Source organism: Podarcis melisellensis (genome assembly GCF_964234715.1).
Source record: "Podarcis melisellensis genome assembly, chromosome: 5".
NCBI lineage: Eukaryota > Metazoa > Chordata > Lepidosauria > Squamata > Lacertidae > Podarcis > Podarcis melisellensis.
In genome coordinates this window covers 36,539,626-36,562,443 of record NC_138537.1, presented here as the reverse complement: position 1 = coordinate 36,562,443, position 22,818 = coordinate 36,539,626, and the positions used below count along the sequence as shown (strand labels likewise).

Genomic DNA, 22,818 nt, shown 5'->3' with positions numbered 1-22,818 from the left:
CACCCCAGTCCCCAAGTGGTGTGAGTCCAGGTTCTTACCCAAGGTTTGTGTTTCCTTTGGAATGAGGCACAGCAGAGACTGTGGTGTCTTTATGATATGTGGTTTATATACACATATATAAGCAACCTGAGCCTATGATAGAGAGGCTTCACAGCATTAACACCCCAAGAGGGCCTTGCTTCACCGTTAGCCACCGCCTTCAATTCCTGTAGAAATCAAACATCTTTCTCTGCTTTGCCTCTAGTGTAAGGTTACTAAAAAAATTCCATGAATCCGGGGACACTTTTCAACTTCAATTGATTTTGTATGGGGACTGATTTGTAAATCCTGGGACTATCCCCGGGAAATGGGGACGTCTAGTAACCTTACTCTAGTGTTTAGCTCACATCACCCAACTCTCGGCTTTCAACTCTGCCTTTGGCCTTTGACCCACCCATTTGCTATCTCACACAAAGCCCTTTCCTTTGTTCTGTTTAATGGCCCATCACCCAAGCTGACACCTCACCAAGAAGCTGGCCTGGTTAGTCCAAGAATTAGAAGGGGTTCAGGCATTCAGCCTACTCTCCGCCCCCAAAACCCACATAACAGCTACATGAAGTGTTCTAGGGCATTATGGTGAAATAAAATGGCAGTGCCTGGCCTCTCTTGGAGTGATGTTTCTGTCACCATCGCCACCACTGCCAAGTACAGCTGAGGGAGCCCACCAATGTAAGAGGGGCACACTAGATGGTACTTTGGCCAGAAACCCTTCCAGCCTGGAGCCAGTCCTTATGGAGATGCAACCTCATTTTGTTGATGGCAAGGTGTGTGCATCACCATAACCTGACCATGCACAGCCCTTTTTGGAAGTTTGATGGGCAAGTATTTTAGCTGAGCATGTTGCTTTTAAGATAGGCCTCCAATTAAACATTCGAAATTGGTATAGTCAGTGCCTGCCAATGTTATTTGTGCTTAAATATTGCCTTGCTCCAGTTTGCACAGCATATCAGAGGCCTAGTACACAATTCTGGCTGCTAATGGTAACAGTGTGTGACTGTAAGAGTTATTGTGAATTCTGCAGCTGTAGGGAGCCTTTTCAGTTATAGCCTGACAAAGACTAAAACTGATCACCAATTTGAAGAAACTACCCGCTCCCAAATGGCAAAAAAGTAATTTTCTGAGCTGTATAGAGCAGGAACCTTTTAAGTGCGTAAATCTGCTTTAGCTCTCTTTAGGTCAGTGTAATAGCCCTCTTCAGCGAAAGGCCAGATAAACAAACAAGCCTGTTAAAGAGACAGATGCCTTGTGCTTGAGTGCTGGTTTGAGACAGACAGATGGCTGTTCGGTACATTAGGTGACAGCGCACACCCTCTTGCCTGTAGTTGCTCCATCACTAATCACAGTCTGGAAATGAGGTTGAACCAAGCCTGAGGAATAGTGAGACACACAGACTTCTGACACTAGGCTTTTTTCAGCTGTGCCTGCCCATTCCCCAAAGGTCAGACACAGCAGAAAAGGTGTGTTGGGGAGGGAGACAGAGCAAGGGAGCCGTGTGCTACTTGGCTTTAAAATCAGGAGAGGTGTGACGCAGTTAGACTACTTCTGGACATTGTTCCTGGGCCCATGAAGCTGCCAATTTGCAGTAGAGAGTATTTAGCACCCAAGTGCATCAGCTGATGTATAGCTAATTCACACAACACAGCATAGATGGCTTGTGTTGGCTGTGCATCTATGAAGAGTCAACATAATGGCGATATCCAAATCTGATCTTCTGCAAATCTCTCAGAATATTTGGGCCCAAGCAGATGCCTCTGGGAAGCTGAGAAGCAGGGAACTGAGGCAATCAGCCTGTCCTACTGTGGCCTGTCATTCAGTGGCATTCTGCATATTTACCAAGAGGCACTGGTGGCTGATGGGGCAGAAAGCAGGGAGGACAAGAACCAGAGCCCATTACAGGTGGAGCCAGAACCAACGAGAGGCAGAGGCAGCTATTTCTAGTTTTGTCTCCATCCTCCACCTTGCTGAATCCCAGGAGAGCAACACCGAGACGAAGGAAGAGGAAACTGACAGGCAGTACCACCCCCTGGACTGACTGTAAATAAGGCAGTTAGGTGGGGCTGGCTGAGGGCAGACTGGGGTTGGTGCAGCACTGCCCAATTTTGCCTAATGGAGCAGCTGCCCCTTGGGCCATGATGCCCAACAGCCACTGGCAGTCCTATCCTGTATCAATTTGTGTAATCCCCTTTAAAAGTGACCTAAGGTAGTGGCCATCATGAACACAATCCTATGCATGTCTACTCAGATATAGTATCTATTCAAATTGATTTAGTCCCAGGACATAGTGCATAGGATTTCGGGCATAGGCTGTTTACATGAAGCGATAGCCTGTGTAGGTAGGGATGCACATGGTTGCATAGAGAAAATGTTTTTACAAAGCTGATCAGATCTGATTCCATCTTTCATTAACAATCTGTGTTCTGCATGTGTTGCAGCTGATGCAAATCTCCTCCATTGCTTAGCCTTTTGGTTCCCGCTTAATCAGGAAACCTTTTGCCTCCCCTTTGTGCCTTAATGTTTATAAATTGGGAAGAGGTGCACAAAGCCAATGCAATACAGGCAACTCCCCATTTACACAGGGGCTATGTTCTGAGGCACTGTGTGTTTACGTGAAACTGTATATATTGGGAACACCATTGAAAAAACTGCAAACACCCTCCAAACCTCCAACTCTCCAGAGGCCTCAATGGTTGGCGCAAGGACTCCTGGGATGGTGTGATCAAACCCAGCCCTCCTGCCCAGCATGATATCAGCTGATTGACAAGTGGACGTGGTTTGGAAGACATGGCCTCACTGGCCAAATTGGACCTCCTGCTAGAGCACCACTGGGGCATAGGCTGGAGTATCCTCATTCCTAGTTCATGTATAAGGACGCGGGTGGCGCTGTGGGTAAAAGCCTCAGTGCCTAGGACTTGCCGATCGAAAGGTCAGCAGTTCGAATCCCCACGGCGGAGTGCGCTCCCGTCTTTCGGTCCCAGCGCCTGCCAACCTAGCAGTTCGAAAGCACTCCCGGGTGCAAGTAGATAAATAGGGACCGCTTACTGGCGGGAAGGTAAATGGCGTTTCCGTGTGCTGTGCTGGCTCGCCAGATGCAGCTTTGTCACGCTGGCCACGTGACCCGGAAGTGTCTCCGGACAGCGCTGGCCCCTGGCCTCTTAAGTGAGATGGGCGCACAACCCTAGAGTCGGACACGACTGGCCCGTAGGGGCAGGGGTACCTTTACCTTTAGTTCATGTATAAACTTACCTGCTAAGTGCTCCATGCATCTGATGAAACAGGCTTTGGGCAAAGAAAGCTTATGCCACTATATATTTATTAGCCTTTTCAGCTGCTAGTGGACTTTTATTTATTTTTACATAATAAATGGAGGGAAACTTAAACTATTGTAAACCTTCCATGTGAAAACGACTTTAGTATAGATCTGGTTTATGCTTGCTAGAGCGTTTGTCCAGCTGAAATGTTTCTTCCTTTCCAGAATAATTATTACCGATGACATGTGTTTTTTCTCCTAGCTTACCCATGGGACAAGTCATGCTTGAAATCCATACCTTTTGACCTAAAGGACTTTGAGAAATTGGATGCATATGCAACAAAGGTAAAAACATAAATGGAGGTCATGACATCATGAATTCAAACTCTGCTTCCCATCATTTCTAAAACTCCAGCACCAGATATATACTGCATATATTCTAGTAATTACACAATGGAATGCTTGTGGAATTTGGTTGTCTGAATGATCAGATATATCAGTTCAATTATTATTTTTTACAACACTGTGTGGAAAAAGCTACATGGCTGCTGGTAAATATGCTGAGAAGCCAATTGTGTGGTGAATTAAAAAAGCAGTCAGCAGAGTGTTAATTTAAATATTTTAAATAACAATAATAACCACTTTGGGGGAAAAAAGATTACAGGAACTGGCCTTTAACATAAATTCATGATCCTTGGAATTGGGTTATTGACTGAGTTATCTATGCAGAATACTCTGCAATCATCATCACATTTTTGAGAAGTTATAATACAATTTGTTGAAGTCTGATGATTGCAGAGTCTGTTGCTCATATCAACTCCTTCAGACAACCTCTTCCACTTGAATAGCAGGCAAAACACAAACAGTCCTTTGAATTTCATTGGTGTATTCCTGAGGTGTCTTTCAGATTCTGCATTAAGAATACCCTTCCACAATCATCTGAATGGAACTCTTCCCTTCTTATCCCAAGCTGCCTTAGACCAAGTATTGCCAGCCCTGACAGGAAGCAGTTCTCCATTTGAAAGAGACATTTCAAATTACTTGCTGCCTCACCCTTCCCCAACCTAGTGCTTTCCAGAAGTTGTGGACACCATCAGCCCCAAGAGAGTGTGGCCAATGATGAGGGGTGATGGGAATTGCAGTCCAACAACATCTGGAGGACCCTAGTCTGAGGAAGGCTGGTCCTTTGAACAGGAGATGTGAGGCATTGGGCCTGCAAAGCAAGTGCTCTACTACTGAGTAATGATCCCTTTCCCTAGTAATTCCTCAGATGATATTTCCCTGAGGAAGCACTTCCAAATGTTTTGCTTTAGGCAAAATCTGAGGACAACCTTAAAAGCTGCTGAGAAACTCCACAGGTCTTATCAAAATGTTGTTTGGCTTCCCTTAGATGTTTCACTTCAGGAGGAGCTCCAAAATTTGCTTCCAATTTCACTTTGGACAAAAATTTCACTGGCAACTCCATAAACAACTTGCTAAATATTTCTCACAAAGGCAACATCAGCCCAGGATGAGGTGTCCGCTGAGTATGTGGCTTCCAGATCTTTTAGAACAGATACAACACACTTTCATTGGCTGGCAGAGGAAACTGTACAGTAACAGAATCTCATATTGGCCTGAGGGTTGAGCAGGTCTGGCTGACAACCATCATACCATGTGAAAGGAAACAGTTTAAATAGAATCTAGTTATAGAATAGTGTCTAAACGTATCTGAAGGGCATACGCAGGATAGGAGAGAGTAACCCTACCCAATAATATATTTGAAGCTTGTAAAAGACTTGCTTCTTAAAACACAGCAAGCTGCCAAGAACAGCACGATGAAGTTGAGGAAAAACCTGTTCTGAGTGCCTTATGCCAGTCTGCTGACTAATAGATAGGGCTTCTAAACAAACAGAAAATGGCTCCATCCTGAGCCAAACTATAACCCAGGTGTAGGGAACCTTTGGCAACCCAGACATTGCTGAACTACAACTCTGTTTGTTGAACAAGCCATATGACCAGAGATGGCGCGAGCTGAAGTTCTGCAACCTCCAAAGGGCCACAGGTTCCCCACACCTGTAAGCTAATGTGCTTTCTGTGAAACATAGCAGAGATTTTGTTAAAACAAAATAAAAAAATTCCTTCCAGTAGCACCTTAAAGACCAACTAAGTTAGTTCTTGGTATGAGCTTTCGTGTGCATGCACACTTCTTCAGATACACTGAAACAGAAGTTACCAGACCCTTCTATATAGTGAGGTGGTGGGGAGGGGTATTACTCAGAAGGGTGGTGGGAATGGGTGATTGGCAGATAGCTGTGATGAGCCTGTTGATGACTCTTAACGACTGCAATAGGTCTTACAGGAAAAAGCAAGGGGTGAGAAGGTGAAAAATGGCTTTGTCATTTTGTTGATGAAGAGATTTTGTTGATGAAGTCAATGGTTCTGCCAAGTAGTGGACCCTAAGAGAGATCCTCTAAATTTTGTAGGAAGGCAGAAAATGTAACCAACCTTCACAGTTGGTTCGAAATCACCAGTTATCCACTTTCTTCCTATAACACAGGTGACCGCCAAGAGTACTGTGGAGGAGCTAGTGAAAACCTTGCTTCGCGTAGCACGTACCGACCTGGAAAAGGTTAGGGCCATTTGGACATGGATATGCCATCATATAGGTAAGCAGAGGATGCCGTCATTTCCTGGAACCTGTGGATAATGCTGAACAGTTGCATGCCTTTACTGTGGTTCTAGAACCCAGGTTACATATTGTGTTGACAATAGAGGGAGGGAGAATGTCACGAAAATGCATCAGGCCTGGAAAATCTGAATTTTAAGAAACTTTGAAATGTTTTTACCACCACTGTAAAAAGTGCTGTGTCAATAATCTTCTCACTCATATACCTTTCAGAGAACTGTTCATTCCCCGAAAATACAGATGTAAAATATTGTCTTCCCTTGGGCCATTCTTTCCCAGTTCAAGTTTGGCGCAGCTGTGAAAATAGTGTTGTGACACCACAGAAGGCTCTTAGTACTATTTATGAAACAAATGACAGTTGATTCATACTAGATTGGGTTTGTATTGGTGCCTACAGCTTTTCTGCTGCAAGGAGGGAAAAGTAGCAATTTGGAATGGGAAGGGTTGAACAGTTCTTCTCCCTTAGGATGTAATTCTACGGTCTCTGGGCAGAGAGGGAGGTGCTTCCTTGAAAACAGGAAGTGCAGGAAGAATTGTCACTGGCGCTTTCCAGCTGAGGTCCAGTGAGAGAAAGCACTGGGAAGGGGTGCACCAGTGGTGGGTCACTGTGGGATTTGAAGCTGCTAGATCCAAAACCCTCCCATTCTCCAACCAACACCCCACCAACACAGGGAGGGAAAGTACATCAACCCACGGACTGGCGTACTGAAAAAGAAAAGAGCCATCCTCTCTTCCCTTTCTGTCCTACTGGTGAGAGCCTAGCAGGAATTTAGATCTGGTGGTGCATCTATCCCTGGGGCAAAGCAGACTTCAGGCTGATCAGACCTCCTTTGATTCCCACCCCTGTTAGAATCTCAGTATCTACCAACCAGAGCCAGACACAAAAGACATCCCAATTACAATTAAAGAACAGGGTGACTCTGAGCACACTGAACTTAGTGCTAGGAGTTTGTTTTCAGCAGCAGAAGTTAACTGAATTCACAGTCCTTTTACACACTAATGCATTTCTCCTGGTTAAGTTTCTTCATTTCAGAAGTCTAATTTGGATAGGAAAAGTTGTGTTCTTGTTCTTTAACAACAGCGTGTCAGTATCCATTGCACATTACCAAGGGTTTCCACTGACAGGCTTCCTTAGGTGAATCCCACCCTACGTAAACATCTGTTGTACCTGTTTGTATGTGAATATTTCCTGGTTACCTAGCGCAGGTCTGAATGACCCTTGTTTCACTTTGTCTATTTGTTTACTTTACACCTGTGGTTAAACTTTCAACCTTTGTTCCCCAGAATATGATATTGTGGGCTTCTTTAACAAAGACCAGCAGTCTTTCAAGCCCAAGGATGTTCTCCAGAGCGGAAAGAGCATTTGCGAGGGATACGCTGGGCTCTTTGAACAAATGTGCAGGTACATGAAGATCAGAAATGTTCCCTTGCTCTGTTACCTATGCACCAGTTCTATCTCTCTTTACACCAACTAGGATTTGAAGCACTGTTTTGAAGCTGTATTGTTGAACAGCAGCAAGTCCTAGAAAGGTCAATTTTGCTTTCCGCCCCCCCCCCCCTCCATAATTTACTTTGTACCATCTGCTGAGGCTCGCATTGCATTAACATAATGGCAGATGAGTACATGGGGATAATTTAGTTAGAAGAGGCTCTCTGATTTTTTCTGGAGCATCTGAAGGTTAAAAGAACATTAGGACTGAAGAATATAGACTACCCCATGCAGTTCCTCACATTCAAGAAATGGTGAGTGGTGTGTCCCATACTGAACTTGGCCACATCCTCTGCAAAGTGCCCCATACATCTAGCGCAGGAGCACCCCGGTGCAAAAACCTTTTCCGTCCAGGGGCCACATTCCTTTCTGGGGGACTTCCCAGGGGCCACAAGTCAGTGGTGAGTGAGAGGGCAGACTCTGGGCAGGATTCATCTAAGTTGCGTGTGTGGCACTCATGCAACAGGACATTTCCTCCCTCTCAAGGGGACAGCAAGGCTGGTGAGGAGCATGGCCTGAGATTCCCAAGGGCCAGTTAGAGAGGATTGGAGGGCCACATTTGGCCTTCAGCCTGAAGTTTCCCACCCTGAGTTAGAGGGATGGGATTTGGCTGTGCAAGCACTGTGATTAATTTCCACCTGACTGCTCACAAATGAATGGCTACAAGACATACAAGTTGATTCCTTCACAAGAACTTTCCTGCTAGCTTCGTTTTATGAATTAAGGCTGGTGTGAATGCTTAAAAAAAAAAAGGATGTTGTTAGAACTTCCTTGAAGACTTGGATTCCCATGCCACCCACTCTGTTACATCCAGACCTTAATCGAATCGAGAATAAATCAAGGTTTTCTTCCAATACATCCTCTACCCATTGAGAAAAAACAGGTGCTTATGGAAGGAATTATGTCTATTTTTAAATGCAGCTTTGAGAGGTCTTCCAAGCCAAGCCCCTGGTGTCCATAAAAAGTTAACATCAACATGATGAAATGTTGTGTTATCAGATATCATTTAACAATAGTAATTATCAACTCATCCAAATGTTCCCTTGTCAGGATCTAGCCCTGCTGGAAGCTAATTAAGCAATTGTGGGATATTGAAGCACTCACCGAAATGTTCATCCCATTGTAAGAAGGATGCTTATGGAAAACAGCATTTACATGCCTACTTGAATGCAGACACTGTGCATCTTCACTGCATGTCTTCCAATGTGCTGTGGATTCCAATCTTTATCCATTCTGCAACAGCTAATCGTGGGCAACTACACATGGGTCATGCTAGGTTAGCCACATCATGTTTTGATGAACACAAAGTCTGCCAGAGCAGCGTGACAAGCATTGTGGCTGCTTTGGCAATGGAGATGTATCCCATCTCTCCCCATTCTGCCTCACTGAATGGGCTGGGGCCAGTGGAAGACTTTTCTTAGCCCTCAGTGATGTTACACTGACTACTTGCTGCAGACATCATTGCATTCATTATGGCTGAGATCACACAATGAAATCCTAAAATGGGACCATAAGTAGCCCATTGAGGGGTGCAGAACGGGTGCAGAAATACCACAAAAAGCCATTAAGGTAGGAAGTCTCTATAGGGTATTTTGCACCATTCGCAAACCTGAATATTGCCTAGTGTGCCTCAATAAAGCATGTAGCCCCTTCCTGTTAGACTGAGGCAGTACTATGTTCTGCCTTCAGTCAAATTATCCAACCTCATTTGTTTTCCTTTCTTAAGACATTGAAATCAACAGAGAATCCTGCCATCCTTTGTTGTTGTTTTTCCATCGCAAACACTGTTGAAGAGGAAACTGAATCCAAATTCCCTTCTCTACCCCAAACCATTGCTCTGTCAAGTGTTGTTTAGTCATTTAGTCATGTCCGACTCTTCATGACCCCATGGACCACAGCACACCAGGCACTCCTGTCTTCCACTGCCTCCCGCAGTTTGGTCAAACTCATGCTGGTAGCTTCAAGAACACTGTCCAACCATCTTGTCCTCTGTTGTCCCCTTCTCCTCATGCCCTCCATCTTTCCCAACATCAGGGTCTTTTCCAGGGAGTCTTCTCTTCTCATGAGGTGGCCAAAGTATTGGAGCCTCAGCTTCAGGATCTGTCCTTCCAGTGACCACTCAGGGCTGATTTCCTTAAGAATGGATACGTTTGATCTTCTTGCAGTCCATGGGACTCTCAAGAGTCTCCTCCAGCACCATAATTCAAAAGCATCAATTCTTCATCGATCAGCCTTCTTTATGGTCCAGCTCTCACTTCCATACATCACTACTGGGAAAACCATAGCTTTAACTATATGGACCTTTGTTGGCAAGGTGATGTCTCTGCTTTTTAAGATGCTGTCTAGGTTTGTCATTGCTCTGTCAAGTGTACCTCCAGCCAAAAACCTAATGCTTGGGGTGAGAGAGAAAGGAGCAGCTTTGCTATGTTTGTGCCTGCTGAGCAGGCAAAAGCTGACACATTTTTCTTTCATTTCTATTCTAGAGCAGAAACCTTTAGAGTACTTCCAAGCAATGGCTGTGATATTTCAAGATTAGCTAGCTTGTTGTTGCAGCAAGACCAGCACAACATAATAATGGTGCACAACTGCTGTTGTAATGATCAGGGTGATAATCTTCATGTAGCAACAAGGTGCACTCTCAACCTTTCATTACCGTCTCGCTATGTATGTAGGCAATTTTCTTCAAGCTATACATTTAAGTGACACTGGATGGAGGGCATAACATTTCTAACTGAATAGGCTTGGGGGCAAGAGCATTCAATGTCGGGCCATGGAATTCGCCTCTCATGCCGAGATTTTGGCACCCTGTTAGGCGTTCCGGTGTTCAGGTCTCACATACAGTGTAACCTCCATGTTTGATCAGGAGTTGAAGATTCTGGTGGCAGCAGGGTCTCGCCTCCAACAGCTGCTTTGCTTGGCAAGCCTGCCGCAGCTCTGGCTGCATTTGTGAGATGAACGACTTTTATGGAGGATAATAAACGCTGGGGAAAGCCTACCTTGCAGTCCTAATCATTACCACAAAAATGGCTTTGGAAACAAATGAGGTTGACAAGACACCATCCATCTCCATTGTTGATGTAAATAATATAATTAACCAAGAATGCTTTTTAAAGCAATGCTGGATTGCCAGCTTGGCATATCAAGGAAGAGCACGTCCAAAACTCCAAAGCCTTGCTGACTTGGGCAGCTGTCTGGGCTGGCAGCCCCACAGCTCGAAACAGCAAAGTTAATTGACTAAGGGCAGAACTAACTGGGTGAACAAAACACCATGCTGGCAGAGGGAAGTAGCAACATGCAGAAATGCTTCTATTTCAGCAGTTTAAATCAGGAATCATTGTTGCCTCTAGTGCTGGCCCAGCTATAGACATGATGAGGAAGAACCCGACCGTCAACCAAGTAACCATTTTCTCCTTTCATTGATTATATAGACTTGCCTTCTCTCCAGCCGTACCCTTTATCACTGGCAATTATCTCATTTCTCCACACGCCTGGCTGAAACAACTCTCTCTCCCTTCATGCACTTTCCCTAAAGCCTTTCAAATTTTTGTTCTCAACCACTTTTCTTCACATTGAAGTGACCAGCTCTGTCTACTGCAGTAGTACTGAAGGGAAGGTCATGCCATTCACGTAACACCATTGTAATTTGCACTGTTTTCCGGGCTATCTTCTATTCCCCTTTGAAACACAGGCTAACATCTTATTTGCTTTTAATCATCTCCATGCACTGAGCAGATGCTTTCGCTGAACTGTCTGCAAGGATTGTATCACTGTCTGCAATCAATTCCAATTGTTTCATTCAATCCAATGTTGCCACAAATTTAATTTCATCTACCATCACTCTGTTCAAGCTACTGGCTTTGTTAAGCGTCAAGGGAACTCTTCACAGCCCTCTCTAGCCACTCACTCCTAATTGATGAGTTGTTAACAGTAAAAGGAAGGAACCTGGTTAGGCCATCTCTATAGGATTGTCCAGAATTATTACGTGACTGGCTTGTTTGCTGCCTTTTTAAAACAGAATATGCAATGCAACTTACAAAACTACCGACATAATATAAAGCAAGAGAAAGATGAAACACCAGCTAAAACCACAACACATTTCAGCAAAAACAAACACAGCAATGTAAAATAGCAGCGGGACACATGATAAAAGCAGACTTCAACAAAAGTTCACATATGAGATCATCGTCACTGCCTGCAGGCAGTGAGAGAACTATTATGTGCTTTGCTCAGGAGAATGGTCCAAACCCTGAGTGCCACAGTTGAAAAGGCCCTTTCCTGGATGCTGATGTGCCATTTCATACAGCAGTTATGAAACCCAAAAGAGGGCTTCTGCAATAGAATGATGGTCCTATGCTGGCTGAGATGGATGGATGTGATTTTGGAGATATTCTGGGTCCAACCATGATAGGTCAAAGCAGTGCTTAAACTGAGCTGGGAAGCAAGCTGGTAACCAGTGATGCTGGAGAATGGACAATTCCTATGAGAAAATTCACTGCCACATTCTGGATCAGTTGAAGCTTTAAGGCTGTATTCAAGAACAACCCCATGAACAGCCCTATAGTCATCTACCTGGATGTAACAAGTATAAACTAAGACATTGTACTATGAGACTTGTGTGAATTCCTCAGAACTGGTCAAGACAGGACTCTAGTCAGGGCTGCAGCTTTGCTGGTGGAGCAGCCAGCTGGATTTTATGGGGCTGAACCTTTACAAGCAGAGCCAGCCTAGACTACATCCTCCTATGCCTGGTTTGGGGATGAAGAGGAGGAAAGAGATGCCAGAAGACCAAGGGACTGGAGCAACTCACCTATTGGGAAAGGTTACAATGTTTGGAGCTTTTCAGGTTGGGGAAAAGGTGAGTGGGGTTGCACGTTGACAGAGTTGCACGTTGTGAAGAAAATGGATAGAGTTTTTCTCTGTCTCATATAATACTAGAACTTGGGGCCATCCAAAGAAGCTGAATGTTGAAAGATTCAGGACAGACAAAATAAAGGACTTCTTCACACAATGCAGTTAAACTATGGAATTTGCTCCCACAAGAGAATGATGGTCAACTTGGCTGGTGTTAAAAGAGAACTGGACACATTCACAAAGGGCAGGCCTATCAGCAGCTACTAACCATGAAGGCTATAATATACCTCTGCTGTCAGAAGCATTACATTGCTGGATGCCAATTGCAATTCAGGTCCTGTTTGTGGGCTTCCCACTGGTATCTGGTTGGCCACTTTGAGAACAGGATGCTAGGCTAGATGAGCCTTTAGCCTGATCAAGGAGGGCTCATTTTATGTTCTTAACAGGCTAATTTTGCCTTTAAGAATGCAGCATTATCCTGATTGACCTGCGGAGACTGGGAGCATTTACCCAAAATAATAATAAAAATTTTTATTTGTACCCCGCCCTCCCCAGCCACAGCAGGGCTCCAGCATAGAAGACAACAGTGAGACCTCTTTTTTTCTTCTCGCCTGCATCTTTAATCACATCTTGGGCTACTCTTGGGCTTCCTTCTTTATCTTAAATAAACTGAGGCTGCTTGTTTTCAGGAGTCTTTACTTACTCAAGCATTATTATTTTTTAATAAAAAATAAATAAAAATTTCAGAGCACTTGGATTGACTGCCAAACAGTTAAAAGTCTGCCTCCTCCCATAGTAACACTTGCTCGAAGCAAGAGATGTCAGGAAGAACAAAAGACAGCCTTTGACTTAACACCCATAAATATTAGTAATGCATGAAAAGAGTATTATTTCAGGTGCGATTCACTCTAATCTGCAGTGAGCACAAGAGATCATAACACTTCAACATTTATATGAATGATAAAGACAGCCCCTTAGAAACAAGGCCCTGTTCTTTAAGTCCTTTCTATCCTTTTTCTCTCTCCCTCTCTCCTCAGTATTGCAGGAGTGCAATGCATGAATTTATCTGGTTATTCTAAAGGCCATGGCTACAGGGCTGGGGAGACTTTCACAGGAGAGTATGACCATGCCTGGAATGCAGTTTACCTTGATGGAAGATGGCATTTGGTGGACAGCACCTGGGGAAGTGGCTCCATTGATGACTGCTTCAGCAAATTTACCTTCAGGTATGATTGTCCTTTCCTCCTCCCTATAGCTCTGAGGCACAGGGGTGGGGATAGGCAAAACAGGTAGCTTTCCTTGGTCACATTCAAGGGCTCTGCAACATATACTGTTTGATTTGCTTGCTTCATTTATAACTACTTATTGAAATCCGTGTCAAATTTCAGATTTGAAAGAACAAAAGCATCATCGGGGTGCAGGGCTTATCATTTAACCATAATGACCATTTACATCACTATTCCAAGCTACGTGTCTCAAAGGCTAAAGCATGAAGGGGACAAAGCCTCATTTAAAAAATAAATAAATAAGGGTGTATATATTTTCTCCCCTCCCACCAACTGGCCCCTTAATGTTCTCCTCAGGTTTCCACCTATGAGAAATGTCAAGCTCTTAAACAGGGTTGTTACAAACTAAGCATTAAAAAGTTATAGAAATCTAGCTAAACAAGTCCCCATTCTTCGAATGTTAATATTTCCACTAACTATTAAAACCAAAATACTCCTGAAAGGTGTGAGAACCATTAAAAGGAAATTAAATCTTGGAAACAAATGGTAGAAATCCACTTGGTCCAGATAGCCAGTGTTACTGGTAGTCTGGACAATGACCCACGTGAAGGATCTGATATTTCTCCATGTGATGACCTAGTATTGGGACAACCCATGTTATAATCAGAAGGCCACAGTAATTAGAAATGAAACACAGATCACCAAGGCTAGAGACATCATGGGGCAAGCAACAGGCCAAACCGAGTTTACTAGCCAGTCTGAAAATCTCCATATTAGCATATTATAGACCTTCTTTGGCACAACACAATTGAAGATGAGCATTGACTTTGAACATGCATTTTCAGTAGCTCCTGCTAAAAATTAATTCTGAGAGAATGCTGCTTCCATTTGGCATTGTCCCTTAAACATAGAGGGGCTACACTGGGTGTAAAGAGTTACAGTGGTGCCTCGCAAGACGAAATTAATTCGTTCTGCGAGTTTTTTCGTCTTGTGAATTTTTCGTATTGCGAAGCACGGATTCCCATAGGAATGCATTGAAAATCAAACTTGCAAGACGTTTTCATCTTGCGAAGCAAGCCCATAGGGAAATTCGTCTTGCGAAGCAACTCAAAAAATGAAAAACTCTTTCGGCTTGCGAGTTTTTCGTCTTACGAGGCATTCGTCTTGCGAGGTACCACTGTATTTCTTAACCGAAGTTGTTAAGTTCCATGTTTTTGAAAATTTCACTCTCTAACGGCGAGATTGTTTTTTCTTATTGCTCTCTTTCAAAATGCCTGATTTGCCCACATGCTTGGGGAGCAGAATTCAGCATTCTTAGAACTCCCATCTAGCCTTCCTTTCTTTAAATTACCGTAAGTTTTTATCCCTTAAACCTGCAAACCTAGGCTTGAAAGTGCATGCAGAGAACATACAGTGGTACCTGTAGTTACGAACTTAATTCGTTCTAGAGGTCCGTTCTTAACCTGAAACTGTTCTTAACTAGAGGCGTGCTTTCACTAATGGGGCCTCTTGCTGCTGCTACACCGCTGGCATACAATTTCCGTTCTCATGCTGGGGCAAAGTTCTCAACTCGAGGTAATTCTTCCAGGTTAGCGGAGTTTGTAACCTGAAGCGTTTGTAACCTGATGCATTTGTAACTCAAGGTACCACTATATAGGGAAATCCAAGAAGCTGGGGAGGATGGAGATTTCAGTGCTTTGCATAATCCTGTCTATGAAGCAGAATGACTGAATTATGCAATTTAGGGACGTGGGTGGCGCTGTGGGTAAAACCTCAGTGCCTAGGACTTGCCGATCGTATGGTCGGCGGTTCGAATCCCCGCAGCGGGGTGAGCTCCCGTCGTTCGGTCGCAGCTCCTGCCCACCTAGCAGTTCGAAAGCACCCCTAAGTGCAAGTAGATAAATAGGTACCGCTTTATAGCGGGAAGGTAACAGCATTTCCGTGCGCTGCTCTGGTGCTGGCTCGCCAGAGCAGCTTTGTCACGCTGGCCACGTGACCCGGAAGTGTCTGCGGACAGCGCTGGCCCCCGGCCTCTTAAGTGAGATGGGCGCACAACCCTAGAGTCGGACACGACTGGCCCGTACAGGCAGGGGTACCTTTACCTTTACCTAACTATCCAGGACCATACTATGGTTTAAAATCCTGGTTAATATGCTAACATTAGTTCCTCACTAACATAACTAGCAATTCAACATTAAACAGACCAGGATTAATATGCTAACATTAGTTCCTCACTAACATAACTAGCAACTCAACCTTAAACAGACCAGGACTGATATGAGGAAATCAGTGCATAAACTATGCATTATTAAGCCAGGAGCATTATAACCAAACTGGGCCATTGATAAATTACACTATAACAGGCAGCCTCATTTGACTGCACCCTCTGTTCTACTGTATTCTCAGCCAAATCCGTCCAGCCCCAAATCTACACATCTCATCTCTTCATTTTGCCTCCTAGAGCTCAGCTGTGTTTCCTACCATCATTCCGGTCCTAATTTATGTACAGTTGAAAGGAAACCCCCATTGATAAACCTATCTAGAACTGCAGCCGTAGTTAAGATTCAGTTTAAGGCAGAAAGCTAAGAGCACCCGGTGCCAGTGATGTATTGACCTCTCCTTTCTTGTTCCAGATACAACGAATTTTATTTCCTCACCCACCCCGCCCTATTTATTAATAATCATTTCCCAGACAACAGCAATTGGCAGCTCCTCAAACCAGCTGTGACATTGAAACAGTTTGAGAGCAACATGTTATATAAGAGTGACTTTTACATGATGGGATTGCTGGCAGCCCACCCAGAAACACCAATTATTCAAACAGGTACAGTGATACATGTCATTGCCCCATGCCGATCTTATTATAAGGAACAGTTCCAGCTTTTGGTAGGGGGCTAAAAAAAAAAAGATAAAAGTAGCAAAGGTTAGGATTTAGGCTGCTGGATTACTTTTAAAAGATTAGCTCTGTGGGACTAAAGCATGGGGTTCAAAGTTCTGCAGCCTTTTTTGATCATAATCACCATTACCCTTGGGGTAGCAATCGGTGTAAAATACGAAGTGCTATTTATTACCCATCAGATTGCTTGTGCCCCAAGGATATTTATATTCCAGCCTGAAGTGAAGGGGAAAGTTTCAGAAAATTCTGGGCTGAGGCTCAGAGCCTTATGTGGGTGCAAGTTAGTACACTTGAGTTTCAGAAGCTCCCCATGGTGTCATTCAGAACCTAACCATGGAACGAATAATTTCATTTTGAAATCCTGTCTTTTGAACTCTCTCAGACTTCTCTGAAACTGAGAAGTTTCTAAGGGGTTGTAGTCAAAAGTGCAGGCAGCTTGAGCTGTAACTGAAAGACATTGGTGCTTTCATCTTTTCCAAGAATGATGAGCAATTCTACTGCATTTGTAATAAAACAGAAGCAAACAAGTACCCGAAAATGAAGGCTTCCCGCCCTTAACCCTCTTGTTATTTATTCTGAATTTGGACTTGACAGACGCTTGTCAAATTCTAACCAGCCAACCATAATATTCTCCCTTTCACTGCCAAAATGATTGACAGTACAGCAGGCAATTCCATTCTCCAGGTCATTTTCTCCAGCTTTTTTTTTTTTTTGATTGATTGATTTGTATTTTTGAATAAATAGTAAGAAACATCCTAACCAGCCTCCTTTCTTTGCATGTCACAGTAAATGGGAAAGTAGTAGTAGCTGTGGAGACTCGTTTGCCGATGCTGTTCATGTTTGAACTGAAAGGGGCAAAGGAATATAGCTTGATGACTCTGAAGAGGAATGGAATGAATCTGGAGCTCTACCCACAGAAGACGGGGACCCATAAGCTACAGATCTACGCCAAACCATCCAAGGGCTCGGATGAAGTCTACAACTGTGTGATAGAATATACATTAGAGTGTAGCTCTGTAGACAGGAACGTCTGCTTTCCAAAGGAACTTCATCAACCTGTTGGGCCCAGCTGGTTCTCAGAGAGACAAGGATTCCTCAAGCCCTCGCAAAAAGGCCCAATCATTCATACCAGTGATGGGCGCTACGATCTCAGCTTCATCCTCAGCAAGGACTTGAGTGTTTTAGCTTCCCTGCATTCGGGCAACGTGAGCCTCAGCGAGGATACAACAAGACGGCACATCTTGCAAGCTTGCCAAGGAAACCAGGTGGACTTTAAGATCCACCTTCCTCATGCAGGGAACTTTGCTTTTAAAATCTTTGCGAAAAAGAAGTCTGATCCCGGAAATTATAACTATGTCTTCAACTACCTCATCTGTTGCCCAAACACCAAGGTGAAATGGCCAGTGTTCCCCCAGACTTATAGCAAGTGGGTGGAGGGTTATGTGCTAGTGGAGCCGCTAGCCGGGTTGCTCCCTGCTGACCGCAACGTTAAGTTTAAACTCAAGCTTCATAGCATTGCCAAGGCATTCGTTCAATGTGAAAAAATCTGCCCCTTGTCTTTAAGCAAGGATGGCTACTGGGAGGGATCTTGCAGCACATCAGGCTGCACAGAGGTCTATGTGATGGTGCTGGAAAATGCCAATCACAAGTTCTACTCTCACATCTTGAAATATGAAGTAGAGCTACAGTAGGAGGCCACTCCTACTCGTATCATATGTCCACATGTGCAGCGAGATCTGATATATCACAGTTCATACCGCTCTCGAGTAATTCCTTAAGGCTCCCTTAACATTGGGGAATAGTGCTCACCGCTCTCTGAAGCACCAACGAAACAATACAACTTGATCAAAACTTCCTGAATGGTATTACACAATGAGTGGCATTTGTAGGAAATGTATAGTTTCTTTACCAGTGTAAAGTCATACTTCCCCTATACATAATTTCAACTATAGATTATTCCTGCGCTACAAGCCTAGTACATTATGCACATTTCCCCACCTAGTCCACCTCCATTTTAGGATGCAACTGCTGATTTCTGAATGGCTTACATTCAAAAAATATGTTATGGGCAACAAAGGGGCATTCTCTAACTCATTGTGAGCCAGGAAGAGAGAAGGACCACACACTTTTGAGCATCAATGTGAGAGTGGCTGCAGAATCTCATCAAAACACATATTGGTGCAAGAATATAATCCAAATGGAAGCTTTCTTGTGTGCACTTCATTGTCTTACAAATATAAATGATACTGCGAAAACAGGTTTTTACACCAGATCTTAAAAGCAATTAAATACTAGTTTTTATCTCATTGGGCTGTGGTGCTTTTTAAATGACATGGTAAGGAACATGTATGTGAACAAAAGGGTAATTTAATTCTTAACTAATTTGCTACCTTATCAATAAAAAAAGATTGTGCTGCTGATTCTAGGAAATAGCAATTCACCAAGTGTGAAACACAGTGGGATAACCAAAGACAATCTTGATGACCTGCACAGAATGAAACACGAACAGAAAGGTATCATTGATAAAAGTTAGTTTCTATATAAACACATGAACCCTTTTGGTCAAGCATGGATAGTTTAGTATAACAGCAAAGATCTGTGGTTTAAGTCAGAAAATGAATTTATTTTAACACAAGTTATAATCTGTCTAATCTTCTATATGATCAATAGACTGCAATTTGCTTTTAAAAAAATCCTTGTATCTAATCAAAATTCAGGGAGCTGACTGGATAGCCCTGGAGGTTTTTCAGTGCTATGACATTAATTTTTTATTACATATATTCATTGAACCATGTGGATTCCTTGCCTAGACCAAAAAATATCAGCAATTCATTTTTTCCATGTTCCTTTAAAAGTTTTGTTTTACCGGTTTTTGGAGGAATATATATACTTGAAGCAAGCCCCTGTGTCAAATGAGTAATTCTTCCTGCTGTGACTTGGTTCGCACCAATAGACAACAGTTTATGGACCAATATAGATGGTCAAGTGGCATGTGTCCCAACTGCATCTTCCCCACAGCACCTTGAATGAAGGTGCTAATATTACCCAATCCATTATTCAGCTTTGGGGAAGCAGAAGGGAAGATAGCTATGCTCCTGTTCAAACAACTTCCGACCCACCACACTTTAAATTGTAGTACCCACTAGAAGCAGCCAGGGAAATACTGTGGATGCAATAGTTAATGACACTCTGAAGAATGATGAAGCACAAGGTGGTACAAGCATGACAGGCCACATATATAATTAAAAGAACATTGCAAGATGAGCTTTGTAGGGTCTCTAAAGGAGGGGAGAACTCATTTAGTAAAAAAAATTCATAAAGTAAAAGGGAAAGTTAAAAACATGAGAGGAACATTTTGGCACTCTCATGACTCATATCTTTCCAATAGGCTCCTGTGTCATTTTTGTAATATTGTACAATCACATTCCATGCAGCCATTGTGTTAGCTATATTATTTTAGAGGATCCAAAGAATTAAATTTCCTTTAGAGGTGAGTTGGAGCGTGATTGTGCCAGCCATACAGATAACATCTGCCAATGGATGAGTGACAATTGCTGCTACCCCTGTCTGTTGCTACCCCAAAATTATAATATGGCCTGGGTAAGTAAGTTTGAGAAGGCTTCCTTTTGTCACTCTTGAACCTACTGCCGTATTCAGCTTCATCTACAGATCCTAAAAACGGAGGAAGAAAAGTCTCTTAACCCAGATGTCTGGAAGGCACCATGTTGGCTACCCCCAAAATGCATATAGTAACTGGGATTCTGTGCTGTAAATCAGGAAGCAGTTGATCGAAATCTTGCATCTGCCATAGTCTGATTAGGTGACTTTAACAAACCCTTCTCTTTTTCTATATTTGGAAACAATACCAGCCTACCCAACATAGCTAGGAGGAATACAAAGACTTTGAACACTCTTATCATTGTTTTATTCTACACTTTCACATCACTAATGGATCATTAGAAATTTCTCGGAAAAGAGAAAGCCCTGCATTGCTTTCTGAAGGCTTACGCTGCAGGGCTCAGTTAAGCCTCCAAGGGAAAACAATTTCACAGGACTCCGATACTAAAAGGCCCTGCTCTGGGCTATAAACTAGATCTTACAGAGCACAAAAAATGGTATTTGGTGCAGGGCTGCCTCTAAGGAAGTTAAAGGACAAGCAAGCTCAGCTGCTGGATGCAATCTTCTATATCTGATGTGAAGGCAGATAATACTGAACACCAGCCAAAGCATAATCCTTAAACTTTCTCTGAACTCTTTTACTGAGGATTACCAATTAAACCTACTAATATAATACACATTGATTCTGTTTTTTTAAAAAAATATATATGTAAAGTAGAAGGCGAACATCTGGCTCAGCCTTGCAAGCAAAAAGGAAACTCTTTGGTGTTATTAAAAGGCTCAGTTCAAAGAAAAAACTCCCCTCCCGCTTCATTAATTATAAAACTGTTAAGGCCAACTGATTATTCCAAAGGGATGTTCAACATTCTCAAGGCATAGATGAATGCATGGAAACCCTGCAGCCACAGATAAAAGTGCCTCAGAAGTCTGCACTAGCTTTGTCATCACCCTCCAGGATAAACAACCTTCCTCCACCTCCAAAACATGCATATTTACAGTCTCAACACATATTAAGCCCACTCAAGAGTTTTTGATGATGTAGCCCACAAACTACCGTACACATAACTCCTAATATAATTTTTTCTTTGCCCTTAACTCATCAGTCCTTTCTAGCATTTTCTGTACTCTATATGCACGGGGAAGCAACAAGCAGGAATACCAACCTCCTTGTGCAATTTGCTCGTCTCAGATTGCTGTCCATTTTGGGACTAACAGTTTGCCGTGCCAAAGTACAGCACTGTCTCAGGTTCTTGGCACCTCTGTTATTACAACTCTCTTTCCAAGAATGAACCAGTGTTTCCCCTGAATTAAAAAAAAACACAGTAACCAACTCTGTTACATGAAGCAACACGAGTGATGTGGCACAGAACATTTTTTGTACCTCTTTAGGATCAGGTAGACCTCCAAGGGGAAAAATTTGATACACCCAAATTAGTTTTTGATTTAAAGCAATTTGTGTTGAATCAAAATGGAGGTGGGAGGGGTGAGCCACCAAAGATACTCCTCACCAAATACACTACTTTTGCTCTATACAACATGGAGATGCCCCACAGTTTTTTAGAAGGGACTGAGCAATGTTAAGATGTTAGATATATTTACAAGAGAATGTTACGGTGCTCTCATGTTTGCCCAATTATGAATATCACAAAGGGAATTATATTGAACTCGATGGCAGCATGCACAACATCTTTGAAGATTTAGCAAGATGGGAAAAAATATGGCTGCAACAAGGCATATTTTATATCCCAAGGTACACTATGCATTTCAAATTTTTAAGAAGCATCTTCTTTTCTTTCCACTGATAATGTTCTCTAAGGAATGTTTGCCTCCACAGCACTGCACAATCTGGAACACCTATTACTACACTTTATTTTCTACCCTCTGCATTACTGGAGGTCAACTTAAAGATCATCATACAGTAGGAAATGAATAGCCTTTGGGGAAACATCAACACTGGTTTGACGCCAACTCTGTCACACATGATACAATAGCCTTATGCACTGCAGAACCTGCAAGCCAGAGTCAGAGTTCTCCCTGGTTCAGAAAGCAAAGTGTCAAACAGGAGATCATAGAAAGCCACAGTTGTTGAACTCTCCTGACCAACACTCACAGTGGGAAAATTTTGATCTTCAAGACACAGAATTTGAAGAATTTTTGTTATTCTCATTCAGTAGCAGTCCATTTAAAGGCTGTCATATTTGTTACTAAGTGATTATTTTTGTACTCTTAAGTTTCACAAAAACAAATCACAACATCTCTGAAACTGCATCTGGAATGGATTCATAACTATTCACGTTTTCAGGGATCCAAAACTTAGTTTGCTGGCCACTCCCATAGAAGTCACCTCTATGTGCAGGGAAAGTCAATCCCAACGCACATGTCAGGTTCCTCGTGTATGACAAAGTTCCTTGCTCAATATGAAGGGCAAAATTACAAGGTCTCCCTGTCTGACTTCTGTCTTCCAAGGAGTAAATCTGTAGCATGTGCTTCTTGCCCCAAGCAGCTATTTCCTGTACTTTCAGTCCCTCTACTCAAAATGTTAACACCAGGGCTCTTACACAAGAAATGATAGAGTATACTGACTTTGCGGGGGCAGCCACCCAACCACTTTTTAACCAAAAAAAATGCTGTGTGTGCTTTGACAAGAACTGTTCGCCATTCCTACAAAACAACATAAATTTTAAAAAAGTCTGTCTTTGTGCCACATTTGATTTCATATTGTCTATCAGTGTCAAGCTGCTGTGAGAGGTGTTGACGAAGAATGACATGAAGCCATAAAAATCA

The 22,818-nt window shown here is 43.0% G+C and overlaps 1 protein-coding gene across 2 annotated transcripts in view; it reads left to right on the top strand.

The window, feature by feature from the left end:
• The window catches only part of KY (kyphoscoliosis peptidase), a 39,235-nt gene extending 17,795 nt beyond the window's left edge, over positions 1-21,440 (top strand). For both annotated transcript variants that reach the window (XM_081910409.1, XM_081910408.1), the window contains exons 6-11: positions 3,549-3,631; positions 5,826-5,934; positions 7,239-7,356; positions 13,332-13,520; positions 16,154-16,344; positions 17,203-21,440. In XM_081910409.1, the coding sequence (XP_081766535.1) occupies positions 3,549-3,631; positions 5,826-5,934; positions 7,239-7,356; positions 13,332-13,520; positions 16,154-16,344; positions 17,203-18,107 (1,595 nt within the window). In that variant the 3' untranslated portion in view covers positions 18,108-21,440. The remainder of the gene's footprint in view (positions 1-3,548; positions 3,632-5,825; positions 5,935-7,238; positions 7,357-13,331; positions 13,521-16,153; positions 16,345-17,202) is intronic.
• The last annotated feature ends 1,378 nt before the right edge of the window (positions 21,441-22,818 follow it).